Below are 15,031 nucleotides of genomic sequence, written 5' to 3'. Positions count from 1 at the left end.
GTACACAACATCAACCTGCCGGGGACTATGGACGGAAACTAGCCTGTGGCTACAATCTGGCACATTTACATGTTCATGTCCATTAATGTGCATTATCCCTTGTCACAAATAAATTCATTAATTAATCAGTTAAAAAAAGGAGAAATTTGGTGAAACATGAAAAGAGGAAATCTGTTTTAAAATAGTTGAAAATTCTATAATACAAACTATTTAAAAAAACAAAAAACAAAAAAAACAAAACAACCAAATTAAAACAAATAACCCCAAAATATAAAGACAGTAAAAAAAGATTCCTTGGATCAACATAAAACAGGTCCAGAAACACAAAAGGCCAAAACAATAACACAAAACAACACCAAGAGGACAAACAAGGAGAAAAAAACACATAAAACGACTTCAAAAACATACTTAGCCAGGGGTTCTCAATTAATCTTTTCAGCCTGCGACCCCCAAAATGAAGGTTCCAGAGACCATGGACCCCCACTTTACCTGAAGATGGTTGAACACAAACATGAACATTGAAGAACAGTCATGTCAGCAAAATGGTGATCCATTGTTCTATAAATCTGTGATAACCACATTAATTTGTTGATCTCATTAATATCCATTGTTATCCAGGAAGTTTAGTATAATTTGTGCCATAGCATATGGTCATCTTAAAGATATAAATTCTTGTTTTAATCAGAAATAAAATGGTTTAAAAGAAGAGAAAAAAAAGTGATGAAATGGGATTTTAAAAACCACAGAAATTAGTTAAAAGTTGCAAATTAGAGTGGGCACAAATAGGCAGAAAAGTAGAAAAAATGGTTCAAAGTGTCAATACTGGAACAATTAATTTAACTTGGCAAATATTGAGCATGACGAGAATGTGGGTAAATTTGCATAAATAATTCTGAAATATGGTGAAAAGAACTTTAAAGTGAAAATAAGATTAAAATATTTAGATTTAATGCTTTTTTTTTTACCTCTATATATGTGGTTAAATGTAGGAAAATGTGCTAAATATGACAAAAGTGAGATAAATAATGAAAATGTGTTAGCTACAACTTTTATACTAAATTTTTTACACTTGGCATCCCATATGTACTAAGCACAACTAAACAACATAAATATGTTATAAAAACACTCAAATGACACAAATAACAGGAAAAACATCTTCACGTTTCCTTATTTTTTACCTTAAAAACTCCAAAAACACACAAAACGAGAAGAAAAAGGCTCCAGTATTAAAATGTGAATAAAGTAATACTCCATGTTTGTGCATCAGTCAATGAAGTTTGCTGACTCTTGTTGTTGATGTTGGTTTAATGAAGAAGATCCGATTCCTCTCCTCCTCTGTCCTTCAGTGGGCTGCAGTGCCACAGGTTTCCCACCTCCAACACCTACATGGACCAACACGTGTACAGCAGCACAGCAGCTCAGGAGCCTCCGCTCTACTCCAACACCTCCATCCTGGAACACATGGTGACCTCAGCAACACACAAGCCACTGCTGACACAGTCACCAGCTAACACCATCACCAGCTGATTTCAAACACTCTGTCAGGAACTGCAGTGCAGAAAACAGGCAGCTCGCAAAGTAAAATGATTAAAAACACACTAGATGACTACAAAGATTAAAAAAAAAAAAAAAAAACTGTACAAAAAAATATATATATACAAAACAGCAACAGAAATTGACAAAAATCACTCCAAAAACACACAAAAAAACAACAAAAACACAAATAATAGAATATAATGTAAAACTACAACAAAAATACACAAAATGACTGAAAAACAAACAAGATGGCTACAAAATTACACAAAAATAACAGTGAATTAGGCAAGACTTGTATTCACAAGGCAAATACGTATTTGGCAATTGAAAATTGGCAAAAATGACAAACAAGTATTTTATGTTTTTACAAATGAAATTGAAAGTAATAATGCAGCAAAAACAGAAGACTGCCCTTAAATATGACCTTGAGCGAAGGTCAAGGTCACACATTGAAAGGAAATGTTCTTCAATGGTACCAGTCTGAGCACTGTATCTCAATGTGGAGCCAAGTTATAGGGAAAAAAATGTTTTTTGGCCGAGCTTCGTCGTACTGAGAGTGTGAAGGTCTCACTTTGTTCACTTTTCTGAGGAGTTCTTGACCTTAAATATGACTGAAGGTCAAGGTTACACAATGAAAGGAAATATTGTTCAATGGTAGCAGGGGCCAAGTTATAGGGAATTTTTTTTTTTGTGACTTCATGAACATTGACCCCTACTGATCTTTTTACTGGTAGGTCGTACAGCTTTGGTCCTAATAAATAAAATACTCCTCTTGAGATGAGCTTTTCATAGATGTAAGCATTGATAAATATTTGTAGAGATATAAAAAACAATTGTTTTTTGACACGACACAACCTTGAACTTGACCTTGATGTTTTGGCTCCAAAAAAGGTCAACTGCACAACCTTGACATTGCCTTTATGAGATGGCATACGTGTCATTAGTGCTTCATTAATAGCCTAGGAGACCCAGGTCAAAGGAGTTGCGGAAGAAAAATAAGAACTCTTACGATAACAATGTATTTGGCAATTTTCAATTGCCAAATACAAATATACAAGTATAAAAGTGAAAAATATACACATTAACAACAAAACTACTACAAATTGACTCCAAAAACACAAAGCCTTTGTAGTTTCCTGTATTAATGATTGGTCATTATTTTAATGCTCACATGAATGTTGATCATCTGACCCTCAGATCAGATACAATCACGTTTGTGTTCTCAATGTGATAAAAGTTGTTCATGTCTGCAAGAGTGGAAATTATATAAATATGATCAATAATTCTGACTATTTCAATAATATTTCAAAGCCATCATCAATCATTAAAGGCTAATATTAAGCTGCAGAGATCTGTTCATGAATCCCACAGCTCTGTTATAATAACATGTGACATAGTGATGTTTATGTGTGTGTTTCAGATCCTCGGCTCTCAGGACTCTGTTCACGGCAGCTCGTCTTCATGCACGGACTCTGTGACGTACAGAAACACCTTCCTCAGCACACACAGTGAGTCTCACAAACACACAGTGAGTCTCACAAACACACGGTGAGTCTCACAAACACACGGTGAATCGCACAAACACACGGTGAATCTCACAAACACACGGTGAGTCTCGCAAACACACGGTGAGTCGCGCAAACACACGATGAGTCTCACAAACACACGGTGAGTCGCACAAACACACAGTGAGTCTCACAAACACACGGTGAGTCTCACAAACACACGGTGAGTCGCACAAACACACGGTGAGTCTCACAAACACACAGAACTGAACACTATTACCAGTTTTAACTGTAACACCAACACACAAGCACTCACTGTCACTATATAACACCATCACCAGTCTATCTGTGTCACCATCTAAATGTATCTGAAACCAGTCACACGATAACACGATTACCAGTTTGAAGTCAAACTGTGCGTCTCAGACAGGAAGTTGTGCGAGGTGAAGCGTGGCGTGCAGAAACTGGACCTCACCGGACGGAGGCCGGGACCGGGCTGGGCGGGGTCAGAGACCAACTTGTCCTCTGCTGCAAAGCAAAACAAACGCACCTTCAGACAGTCGCTGGCTGTGTGCACCGAGCGTGCTCAGGTGAGACAATAGTTGACATGTGACCCTCATGCTATTGGTCCATTCAAAAACACTGTGATTTCTGTTTACTTGTTTGTTTATTTATTATTTATTTTGAGTTGTTTATTTATTTATTAGGTTTTATCTGTGACTCGTTGCTTTAAATTGTCTCATTGGTCTGATGATGATGATGTTTTTTTTCTGAGCAAGTCAGAATAAACCTAGTTATTATTGTTTACATGTGTTTGCATGTAAATAAGGCTCCTGATCTCTCATTGGTCCAGGCCGGCTTCCTGAATCCTCTGCTGCGTCGAACGGCCTCGGCTAAAGTTTCTCTGAATCGGGCACCGTCAGCGCTTTTCATCGAGCACGAGAACGTTTTCCACAGGAGGAAGGTTAGAGCCCCGACAGCCAATCAGAGCCACTGAAACACGTGTAAATGTAGATGATTGGAGGAGGAGACGGAACAAAAACTCTCCATAACTGAAACAAACAATAAATCACAAATAATGAGAGACTAAAATCAATCAGAATTTACTTTCAAACAAACTTTCAAAACTTGTTTTTACTTTTTCTGTTTTTCAGGAGTGGGAAAACAAAACGACATCATGACAATAACTGTATGACCTGCTCCTCTTTAGTTCCTGGTGGTTCCTGGTCCTCTTTTGTTTTGTGGTACTCTTTGTTTCCTGGTCCACTTTTGTTTCCTGATACTTTTTACTTCTTAACATTCTTTGGTTCCTGGTACTTTTTGTTCCTGGTACATTTTGTCCCTAGTCTCCTTTGGTTTCTGGTCGTCTTTGTTTCCTAATGTTCTTTGCTTCCTGGTGCTCTTTTGTTCCTGATCCTCTTTGGTTCCTAATATTGTTTTGTTCCTGGTCCTCTTTTTTTTGGTACTCTTTGTTAACTGGTACTTTTTGGCTCCTAAGATTCTTTGGTTCCTGAAAGTCTTTGTTCCTTGTCCTATTTGGTTCCTGATACTCTGGTCCTCTTTGTTTCCTGGTCCTGTTTGGTTCCTGACATTCTTTGATTCACTGTACTTTTTGGTACCTATCCCCCTTGTTTTCATGGTCCTCTTTTGTTCCCAGTCCTTTTTGGTTCCTAGTCCTCTCTGATTCCTGGTCCCCTTTTAGTTTCTGGTCCTCTTTGGTTCCTGGTCCTCTCTGTTTCCTGGTCCTGTTTGGTTTCTAACATTCTTTGATTCACTGTACTTTTTGGTACCTATACCTCTTGTTTTCATGGTCCTTTTTGGTTCCTAGTTCTCTCTGTTCCCCAGTCCTCTTTGGTTCCTAGTCATCTCTGTTTCCTGGTCCAACTCTTTAGTTTCTAATCCTCTTCGGTCCCTGTTCCTCTTTGGTTCCTGGTGTTTTTTGGTTCTTGGTCCTCTTTGGTTCCTGGTTTATATGTTTTTATATGTTTAAGAGTTTATCTGTAGTGTTTCTTGGTTTTTACCCCTTGTTTCTGTTTTATAAACACACAAACTTCTTCAACACGTTTGTTCTTGTAATGAGTTGAATATGTTTGTTAATATTTCATGCAGATGTTTGTGGTTTTTGATACGCACTGAACTCTCTGTGCTCAGCTGATCACTGATCAGGACAATCATCAATAAACTCTTGGTAATAAACACTATGGTTTGGATGTGATGGTGATTTACAGGTTCTCTCTCTCTCTGCAGTGCTTCATCAAGGTTTGAAATTCCTTTATTTAGACGTGAAGATTAATTGAGTTCACAGTGAGTCAACAACCGTGTTTCCATGGTAACAGCCTGTACGTTCGCCTGTGTTTCCATGGAAATGAACTGAGGATAGATGGATGTTTGTGAGCTCAGATAAAAGTTCAAGTGAAATAACGATCAAGATGGGAGAAGAGAAACGTTAAACAATAACAACTTTATTATTACTACGACTGTGTATTTCACTGAAGACTTGGCTGCCACCTGCTGGGCTGGAGGATTGTACAGAGACAAATATAATAAAGAAAATAAAATGAAAATTTAAATAATAAAAACAGGTGAGAAGTTTGTCTCAAAGTGGTTCAAGACTAACTCTACAAATATGTGACATTCAGTATCTGAGCCTGGTTAATCATTTGCTGCTGTTATCGTATTAGATCCACTGTAAGTGTGAGGAATGTGAGAAGAGAGAAAGAGAGAGAGAAATAAAGTGATCACTGTTCAAACCAAGGAAGCATCTCGCTTTAAACAAACTATTACATCAGAATGTAAATACATCTCCTATTGTTTATATTTTGTAGGGTATTTTTACGGGGGAAAAAAATCATTGATTGAAACTCAAAACATAAGAATAAAGATGTTCAATTCAAAGCAGAGGAGTATATGAAATGTAAATACTTATCTACATACATCTATGTTCACATCACAACCTTTTATTTTGGTACCTTTGGGGAATTTGTATTTAGTTTCACCCATGACATTTAGATTTAACATTTAACATTTACATGTAAATGTAACATTTACATGTAAATGTAACATTTAGCTTTAAATGTAACATTTAGATTTAATATTTACATTTAGATTTAATATTTAACATTTAGATTTTACATTGAAATATTTTTACGAGAAAAGTAAATATAACAAATTTCACAAATATTGCTGTATTTCTGTTCAGACGTAACAAAAAATCACGTTTCATGCTAAATGTAAAATGTTGCTGTTTATTTCCACATGCGTAACTTTACAATCGGAAGAGGAGGATATAAAATGTATATACTGCTCTACTTTGAATTTAAATGTATTATATAAGTTATTTTTTATATTATAAACCATTCGTTAGAATTCTATTTTATTTTATTGTCTGTGTGTTTCTCTTGTATGAACATGCGTCTGGAATAAAATAAAGTTTATCAAACCGAACAGCAGGAGGCGGCATTGCAATTGTTGAAATGTAAACCTACACAAAAGAAGACGACGAAGAAGAAGCTGTTCACCAAACAAACATGGCGTCGCCTATGATCTCCATGTGACTGTGAGCGCCAACATAAAAGCGTCAAAAACGTGAATTTAGCTCATCAGATCTTCACATTTCAAGCTACAGAGACTCTTTGAAGCCGTCAGTGGATTTTAAAACACATTAAGATGCAGCACGACGACGTAAGTCTCACTAATTTGCTTAGGGCTCCGTGCTAAAGCTAACCAAAGCTAACCACATGATCAAGACATTAAATCTTTTTTTATTTATAACGAATTATATTCAGTCTTTTTAAATATTTATCTTAATGAAACACTGAGATCTTTCGCACTTCTAACATTTTGTGACTTCCCCCTTTTAAAAAAAAAAAAAAAAATTATGAAGTGGTTTCATTTCAAGTGATTATTACTAGATTTTCTATTACCAGGACTTTACTGTGACATTTTTTATGATTATTTTTTACATTATTTTGTTGGGATCAAAATTAGCTGAAATTTGGATGGTTTATATTTTTACAGTAAGTGTTTAGCTGCTTGTCATGGTTTGAGTTTGTGTCTGAAGGACTGTTTTATATGTGCAACACTGTGTGTGTGTGTGTGTGTGTGTGCGTGCGTGCGTGCAGGTGATCTGGGACATAATCGGGAACAGACAGTTCTGCTCCTTCAAAGTAAAGTAAGTCCAGTTTCTGACCCGATCCTCACTGTGTGACATCACTTCTGCTGCAAACCAACATTAATCCTCTGATCGTTCATTGGATTATCTCAGATACATGACTGACAGTGATAGTATTTACATTAAAGGCGATAATGTTTGAACTACGATTATTCAAAATAGCCCAACCAAACGAGGCAACAATATGTAGCACAGTTAAGCAACAAGGCATTCAAAGTGATTCACGTAAAGAATTAAAACATGACACAGGCACAAAAATGAGTTTAAAAAAAGAATCATTTAAAAATCATGAAAAGGATTATTTTAAATCAGACAGCCTGCATTACTGTGTTCCACAATAGCGGCCTGAGTAATCCTAGTAAATATTGGATGTAATTGGATATAATCCTACAGGTAAACAGTGTAGGTAAGAATGCTCCAATCGATCGGTGCCAGTTTCCCTGGTTTTAGGGGATCGGCCGATACTTATATGTAAAACCGATCTTATCCACCTCTGCATAAGTCTTAAAGTCACCGACTGTCCCCTTCTGCTGTGACAGGCCCCGCCCACCAGGTCATGTGTGAGGGCTATATTGTCATCAGCCTATCTCTAATGTTGTAGATATATAAGATGATGGATGTGTGAGGGCCGTATTATTATCAGGCACGTTCATGGACACTACCGGGCACCCCCCGGTTATATTTTTTTGATATTCTGATATTTTATTTGTCTCATATTATTTTGTTTGAGATTTTAGTTTATCATTATGTTAGATGTTCCAGTACAAGGGCACCATGGTATTTTAGGTGGTACATTTGTGGATTAAATCAAATAAGTATCACACAGGCACTTTTGGGGCAGCACAGGGGTCCATGATGTCATATGTAGCTCAGTCGACCTAGATGTCCAGGAGTGTATAGCCACGCTGAGTTTATGTGCTTGTTTGTCTGTTTCAGACCGAAGTAAAAGAATAGTTAAAACCCCATGCACGCTTGGTTCTTTGTATGCATGCGTCTGCTCCACACTTGCGTGCATGCGTCTGCTTCACACGTGCGTGGATGCGTCTGCTACACACGTGCGTGTGCATGAGTCTGCTGCACACGTGCGTGTGCATGAGTCTGCTACACACGTGCGTGTGCATGCGTCTGCTACACAGGTTAACAACAATCACAGGGAGCACGGTTAACTTAGCATGTCGACACTTCAGCAGTATTACACACAAAAAAGAGCAAAAGATCACAATTTGTAGTTTGTGTGACGTGGAAATAATTCGTGGTGGAGCTACAAACAAAACTATACAAAAAGCCTGATTCACCATTTAAGAAACCACACTACTGAGTATGCAACATTAGAATCTCGCAATGAAGCTAGTGCTAAAGCTAAAACTAGCGGGAGCAAAGAGTCAGTCCTGCCATTAATAAACAACTGACTGCAATAAGAGAACAACTAACCTGTGCCATGTTCATTCTACTTCTTACACGTTGACTTTTAAAAATGTTACACATGCTGCACTTTATTTTATTGTGTTTGACTTAAATATCCACAAAGCTGCTGCTTTTGGACATTTGTTCTTTTTGCGCTACAAGGAAACCTAAAACTCAGGACACTTTATTGGTGCTTTAAGATGTTTTGTTAGTTTGTCCTGTAGATTATTATTCAATCATCTATCTCAAACCTTGTGATTGTGTTTATTTGTAAAACAAAAATACTTTATTTTTGACAAAGAGCTGCAAACAGGCCTGCAGTGTAACCTGATGGACACAGTTAGTTTGTTTTTAAAATGTGAAAAATGAAAGACTAAAGGAACTGATATAATTTAGTGTTTTGGACAGCAATGCTCTGAACTTTTCACTTACATTTTAGATAACTACCTCATGTGCAGTTAAAACAACACGTTTGTATTGTTTCACGGGTATTGTTCAGTGTCTTAAAATAAAATAAGATTGCAACATTTATGCTATTAATTATACATTAAAAAAAAAATCAAAATCAGCCAAAATTGAAATTGCTGCTTTCCCAAAAGTAGGGCTGCAGCTATGGAATATTTTTGTAAGAGTATGATATAATTTATTTACACAAATGTAAATGTAGTTATTTTTATATATAAATGAGGCTTCCTCTTTCTCTTTCAGGACCAAAGGGCAGAACTTCTGTCGTAATGAGTTCAACGTGACGGGTCTGTGTAACCGCTCGGCGTGCCCGCTGTCCAACAGTCAGTATGCCACCGTGAGGGAGGAGAAAGGTAAGAGGTCGCACTGCTCCATCAGAAAGTTGTAGGTTCAAATCCCGCTCACTCTGTCTGTTCTGCAGGCCAGTGTTTCCTGTACATGAAGGTCATCGAGAGGGCGGCCTTTCCCGCCAAGATGTGGGAGAAGGTGAGCAAACGCTCTGACGTCCTACGCACCTGAATGCTTCACGAGAGGCTTTGAACTAAACTGTGTGTGTGTGTGTGTGTGTGTGTGTGTGTGTGTGTGTGTGTGTGTGTGTGTGTGTGTGTGTGTGTGTGTGTGTGTGTGTGTGTGTGTGTGTGTGTGTGTGTGTGTGTGTGTGTGTGTGTGTGAGAGCAGGTGAAGCTGAGCAGGAACTATGAACGAGCTTTGGAGCAGATCGATGAGAATTTGATTTATTGGCCTCGTTTCCTTCGACATAAATGTAAACAAAGATTCACCAAAATCACTCAGTACCTGATCAGGATGAGACGCCTGGTCCTCAAGAGACAGTAAGACACACACACACACACACACACACACACACACACTGCTAAATCACTGTAGCAGATAAGGAAGAAAACTTTCACTGCTGTGTGTTCGATTCCCACTGAAGACTAACCATGAGCATACTGTGTGTGTCTGTGTCTGTTTCAGGAGGAAGTTGGTTCCTCTCAGTCGGAAGGTGGAAAGTCGAGAGAAGAGGAAAGAGGTAAATGATTTGTTCCTGTGGCCGAGCTCTGACGAGCACACGATGATAATTCCCCCAACTTTTAACACTTAAAACAAAATGTCCACAGTTCCGACAGTTGTCGTACATTAGGGAGACCATTTTTTATTTATTTTTTTAAAGATATCTTGATTATTTTTCAATTTAAAGACAAAAAGCAAGAAACAGTTGCATCAATTACCATCTTTTAATCAATACAGGCAAAAAAAGCAAAAACTATAACCAACCCACATAATGCAAAATTAAGCGAGCGTATATTACAAAAACAAACAAAACGAAAACACATGAAATAATAGTAAATGTCATTACAATAACAAGAGATTATAAAAAAGAATTACAAATAAAATGGCTACATAGCCAAGACTTCAGGTAGTAAAGAGTAACAGCTTTTCCGCTTGATCGAGGGTCGAAAATAGGTTTAGTACGAGCCTCTTTAGGAATATCTGTCCAATTAAGACCATAAAGGTCTCTTCTCAAAGTCTGTGCGTTCTGTAGTCCAACATAAGTTAAAAAGGGGTCCCATATTTTATAGAATGAAGAGGGTTTGTCCTTGAGCCAGCAGGTCATTGCCTCCAGTGGTAAGTGTTCTATTATACTTTGTACCCACAGTGAGAGCTGAGGAGGTTTGTCAGAGATCCAATTCAGTAAAATACATCTTCTAGCACCAAACAAAAGGACATCAAGGAGCTTCAACATGTTGGGATTAAGGTTAAGAGCAGAATGCAAACCAAGAATACAAGATACAGGCCTAAGATCTACATTTTTACCAAATATTACAGAAATTTCTTTACATACATTTTAATGAAAGGACAGTCAACGATACAGTGGAAGTGGTGTAATTTGAAGCCTGTAAATATTTTTGAAATGCATTTCCTTAACCTTGTTAGTGGACAGACAACCAGAGGAGTTTCAGCCAGACATGCCTCCACTCATCATCTGAGATTATTGTACCAAAGTCAGCCTCCCAAAGCAACTTCAGAGGGCTGACACCCTCTGCTGGTGGACAAAGAGCGTTATAAAACCTGGTTATTAAATTTCGAGGGGTGGGATCCTGCAGTACTTCTACAGAACATTGAGAGAGCCCCCCTTAATGTAGCCTTATTTTTGAGGAGACAAAGCTCTGAACCTGTAAATACGGAAAAAAGTGTGTGATGGGAAGGTTAAACTGAACCTTGAGCTGGTCAAAAATTTTAATAATGCCATTAGCTATTAAGTCTGCTATGTTGCAGATACCTTTGTCTGACCAGAGAGAGAATGCAGAATCTACAATGCCAGGAGGAAAGTCTGGATTTAGATAAATGGGGGTAAGAGTAGAAAGACAGTCTTCCTAATGGCTCTCCATACCTTCAAGGTGTTCAGGAGGAGGAAATTGCCCCTCACTCTTTCTGAAACCCATTTTTTTTTAGAAACATATAAAATATTACAAAAAGGGATTTGGTCAAGAGGGGCAGCTTCTAAATTGAGCCAAGTAGATTTTGAGTCATTTCTAACCCATTCCCAAAGATACCTGCCTAGGGAAGCCAGTTGTAGTATTTAATGTTGGGCAAAGCCAGACCACCATCTTCAACTCGAAGCTGTAGCTTCTGTAGTTTCAATCTAGCTCGTTTATTCGTCCACAAAAAGGAACACAATGAACTGTTTAGAATAGAGATTGATTTTCTAGTCAAAAGAACTGGGATCATTTGAAAAACATAAAGCAGCCGAGGGAGTATGTTCATTTTAAAAATATTAATTCTACCCAGAAAGGACAATGGGAGGGAAGTCCAGCACGCCAGATTGTCTTTAATTCTGCGGATTAAAGGCAGAAAGTTTGCTTTATGAAGACCAGAGAGGGATGGAGTAATATGTATACCCAGAAGGGGACCATCGGAAAGGAGCAGAGCTAACTGATGTCCAACGTGTATTATGAGTTAGGGGCATAGCCTCTGATTTGGTGTAATTCATTTTATAGCTTGAGAATCGGCCGAAAGTTTCAATGATCTCTGACATTTGAGATGGAAACTTCATGGTTGCTTAAAAATAACAAAATGTCATCAGCGTAGAGCAAAATTATATGCTTAAAGGGACCTATGTTGATACTTGTCACCAGAGGATTGTTCCGTATCGCCTCCGCCAAAGGCTCTATTGCAAGAGCAAACAAAAGCGGAGAGATTTGACACCCCTGACGGGTGCCACGCCCAACCAGAAATGTAGGTGACTTCCAGCCATTTGTAAGAACTGATGCTCAAGGAGAGTCATATAAAAGAGAAATCCATTTAATAAAGTTATCCCCCAGGTTGAATTTGGACAGTACATCCAATAGATGAGGCCAATCAACCCTATCACAAGCCTTTTGTGCATCAAGCGAGACCATAATAGCTTTAGCCTTCAAACAGGGAGACCATGTTTTGATTTCCATGAAAGAGGACACTTGGGCCGACCGAGGCATACTCAAAAAGTACTTGATGTTTTCTTGAATCTACCTTGTTACTGCAAAATACAAAATAGTAGATAAGTTGTTATTGCCAATAATGGTTAAAAAATAATTTATCTCTTTATAACAAAGGCATAAAAAATTTGAAATCAGTGGTGACTAAAGTCAATCATCTTTATTGTGCACTTGAACAGTCTGTCCTTAAAATCTCTCAATCATTGAAACAATGAGAAACATCTCATAGAAATGTATACAATAACAAAATATGCAGGGCTTACAACACAGTAAATTATCATTAAATATTCACTTCAATAAATAACCTTTTCAATTAAATCCACTGCTATTTGGTCTCTTTTAATTTCTCTTTCTTTTGGACTTTGCTTTTCTTTCTCTTTTCTTCATAGTGTTTGACCATTTTGTCAAAGCAAGGTAGCATCTTCAATGATTTCGTCACGTGTGAGTAAAAGGCTGTAAAGAGTAACTTAAGCTTTCAAAAACTGGTGGAATTTCTCAGATGGAGCAAATATTAGCGGAGTTACGGTCTTTTAAATTAATGTCTTCCCCGAGATGCGTTCAGGGTTCCTGGGAAACCTGGGCAATTTAATGAATTTGTAAAAATATCCACAGAGAAGACTTTAAAAGAGAAGATGTCCAGGTCAAACCAGACGTATGGTTGCCCTGTCGTCCATCCTAATGTCTTAGTCACATGCCAGTGTTCTTTCCTGTGATTGGTTGATGTGTCTCCGCTCTGCAGGAAAAGGCTCTGATTGCCGCTCAGTTGGACAACGCCATCGAGAAGGAGCTGCTGGAGCGACTCAAACAGGGGACGGTGAGATGGTGCTACATCATCCATTCGTTGTGTGTTAGCTGCAGTTTGGGACTCACTTCCTGTTTGTTTTTTAGTACGGGGACATCTACAACTTCCCGTCTCATGCTTTCGACCGTGCTCTGGAGCAGCAGGATGAGGAGAGCGAGTCTGGAGAAGAGGAGGAGGAGGAAGAGGATGAGGAGGTGATTAAGGCACACCCCATCACTCAGCACCAAGAGTGGGCTTTTATTCTGAAAGGCTTTGTTTTGTCTGCAGGATGTGGGGAAGAGAGAGTTTGTGGCAGAAGATGAGGTGGATGAGAGCGACCTGAGCGACTTCGAGGTAAATCTCACATGTTTGGATTAGCTTAGCACATAGCGGGGCGGGGCTGTATCAGCTTTAAATTGTCCAATCGGGTCGATTAAATAATAACCTGCCCATAAATGATTATCAAGCACTGACCTTTGACCTCTCAACTCAGGACATGAACAAGCTGAGGACGAGCAGCGATGAAGAGGAGCAGGAGGACTCCAGTGAGGAGGAGGAGGAAGAGATGCAGGTGAAAAGGTCTAAAGGAAAATCTCCCGCTAACGGCGCCGCGGCTCGAAAGAAGCGAGCGTACGTGGAGATCGAGTACGAGCAGGAAACAGAGCCCGCCCCCAAGAGCAGAGTGACGTTGTGAAGGCCCGCCCACAAGGGCTGATGACACGCCCACACGTAACAGACATAAGACACGCCCCACAACGTTTTTCCATGGTAACAGAGGACACGCCCACTTGCGTGCTTTTATGGTAACAGACTGATCTACGCCCCCACACATGTTTCCATGGAAACGGACCGAGGACACGCCCTTTCAATGGTCGGAATTATTTTGAACCCAAAGCGATAATAAAGTCCAGTGAATGTTTTTACTTTCAAAATAAATTACTTTGCTGAACCTTTATTTTTTTACATTAATTTGTTTACCATAGTGGACTGAGGACATGCCTACTTTCTGTTTCTGTGGTATTTATTTTAATGTTCAGAAATGAATAATTTACTTGAATATATATATATATATTCAATATATTGAATTCTGTGTGGAGTTTGCATGTTCTCCCCGTGCTGCGTGGGTTTCCTCCGGGTACTCCGGCTTCCTCCCATAATCCAAAAACATGACTGTAAGGTTGATTGGAGTCTCTAAATTGCCCATAGGGGTGAGTGAGAGTGAATGGTTGTCGGTGTCTGTGTTGCCCTGTAATGGACTGGCGCTTTGGCCAGGTGTACCCCCGCCCAGCGCCCTATGAGAGCCGGAGATTGGCACCGGCAGACCCCCGTGACCCTGTTAAACGGGAATAAGCGGGTATGAAGATGGATGGATATTGAATGTATTATATTTTAATAATTTGCTTCCAGCATTTATTTATTTGAAATTTATTCTTTTTGAGGTTTTTTCCTCCACATTTTTCCATCTTGATGGTAACATTAAAAACATTTCTACTTTAATATAATGATTCTAATGTGACATTTGCATGTTGTCTGGGAACAGATTGAAAGTCTGAGCTCGGATGAAGCGGTTTGTCTTGTTTGTGACGTTGGAAGGGTGTGAGTGTGTTTGTAATAATAAGCACTGATTAAAAACGTAAACATTTAATTATTTAAAAGTTATTAAAAATAAGGAGTAAAGTGATGAACTAATAAG

The 15,031-nt window shown here is 38.6% G+C and overlaps 2 protein-coding genes across 8 annotated transcripts in view; both read left to right on the top strand.

The window, feature by feature from the left end:
• The window catches only part of LOC114469549 (actin filament-associated protein 1), a 14,708-nt gene extending 9,469 nt beyond the window's left edge, over nt 1-5,239 (top strand). For 4 of the 7 annotated variants that reach the window (XM_028457146.1, XM_028457148.1, XM_028457143.1 and 1 more), the window contains 5 exons: nt 1,347-1,464; nt 2,957-3,044; nt 3,468-3,631; nt 3,871-4,005; nt 4,196-5,239. In XM_028457146.1, coding sequence (XP_028312947.1) covers nt 1,347-1,464; nt 2,957-3,044; nt 3,468-3,631; nt 3,871-4,005; nt 4,196-4,222 — 532 coding nt within the window. In that variant the 3' untranslated portion in view covers nt 4,223-5,239. Of the gene's footprint in view, nt 1-1,346; nt 1,465-2,956; nt 3,425-3,467; nt 3,632-3,870; nt 4,006-4,195 lie in introns of those variants that run through there. The other 3 variants (XM_028457144.1, XM_028457145.1, XM_028457149.1) reach the window with 3 other exon arrangements.
• A 1,287-nt stretch (nt 5,240-6,526) lies between these two features.
• On the top strand, nt 6,527-14,293 carry mak16 (MAK16 homolog (S. cerevisiae)). Its single transcript, XM_028457372.1, has 10 exons — nt 6,527-6,722; nt 7,163-7,212; nt 9,325-9,434; nt 9,503-9,567; nt 9,760-9,911; nt 10,057-10,111; nt 13,297-13,371; nt 13,446-13,553; nt 13,627-13,692; nt 13,832-14,293. The coding sequence occupies exons 1-10, from the start codon at nt 6,708-6,710 to the stop codon at nt 14,030-14,032; spliced, it is 897 nt and encodes a 298-aa protein (XP_028313173.1). The 5' UTR covers nt 6,527-6,707; the 3' UTR covers nt 14,033-14,293.
• Nucleotides 14,294-15,031: the final 738 nt, after the last annotated feature.

Source organism: Gouania willdenowi, chromosome 9 (genome assembly GCF_900634775.1).
Source record: "Gouania willdenowi chromosome 9, fGouWil2.1, whole genome shotgun sequence".
Taxonomy (NCBI): domain Eukaryota; kingdom Metazoa; phylum Chordata; class Actinopteri; order Blenniiformes; family Gobiesocidae; genus Gouania; species Gouania willdenowi.
The sequence above is the reverse complement of the archived record's forward strand: the minus strand, read 5'-3'. Positions and strand labels throughout refer to the sequence as shown.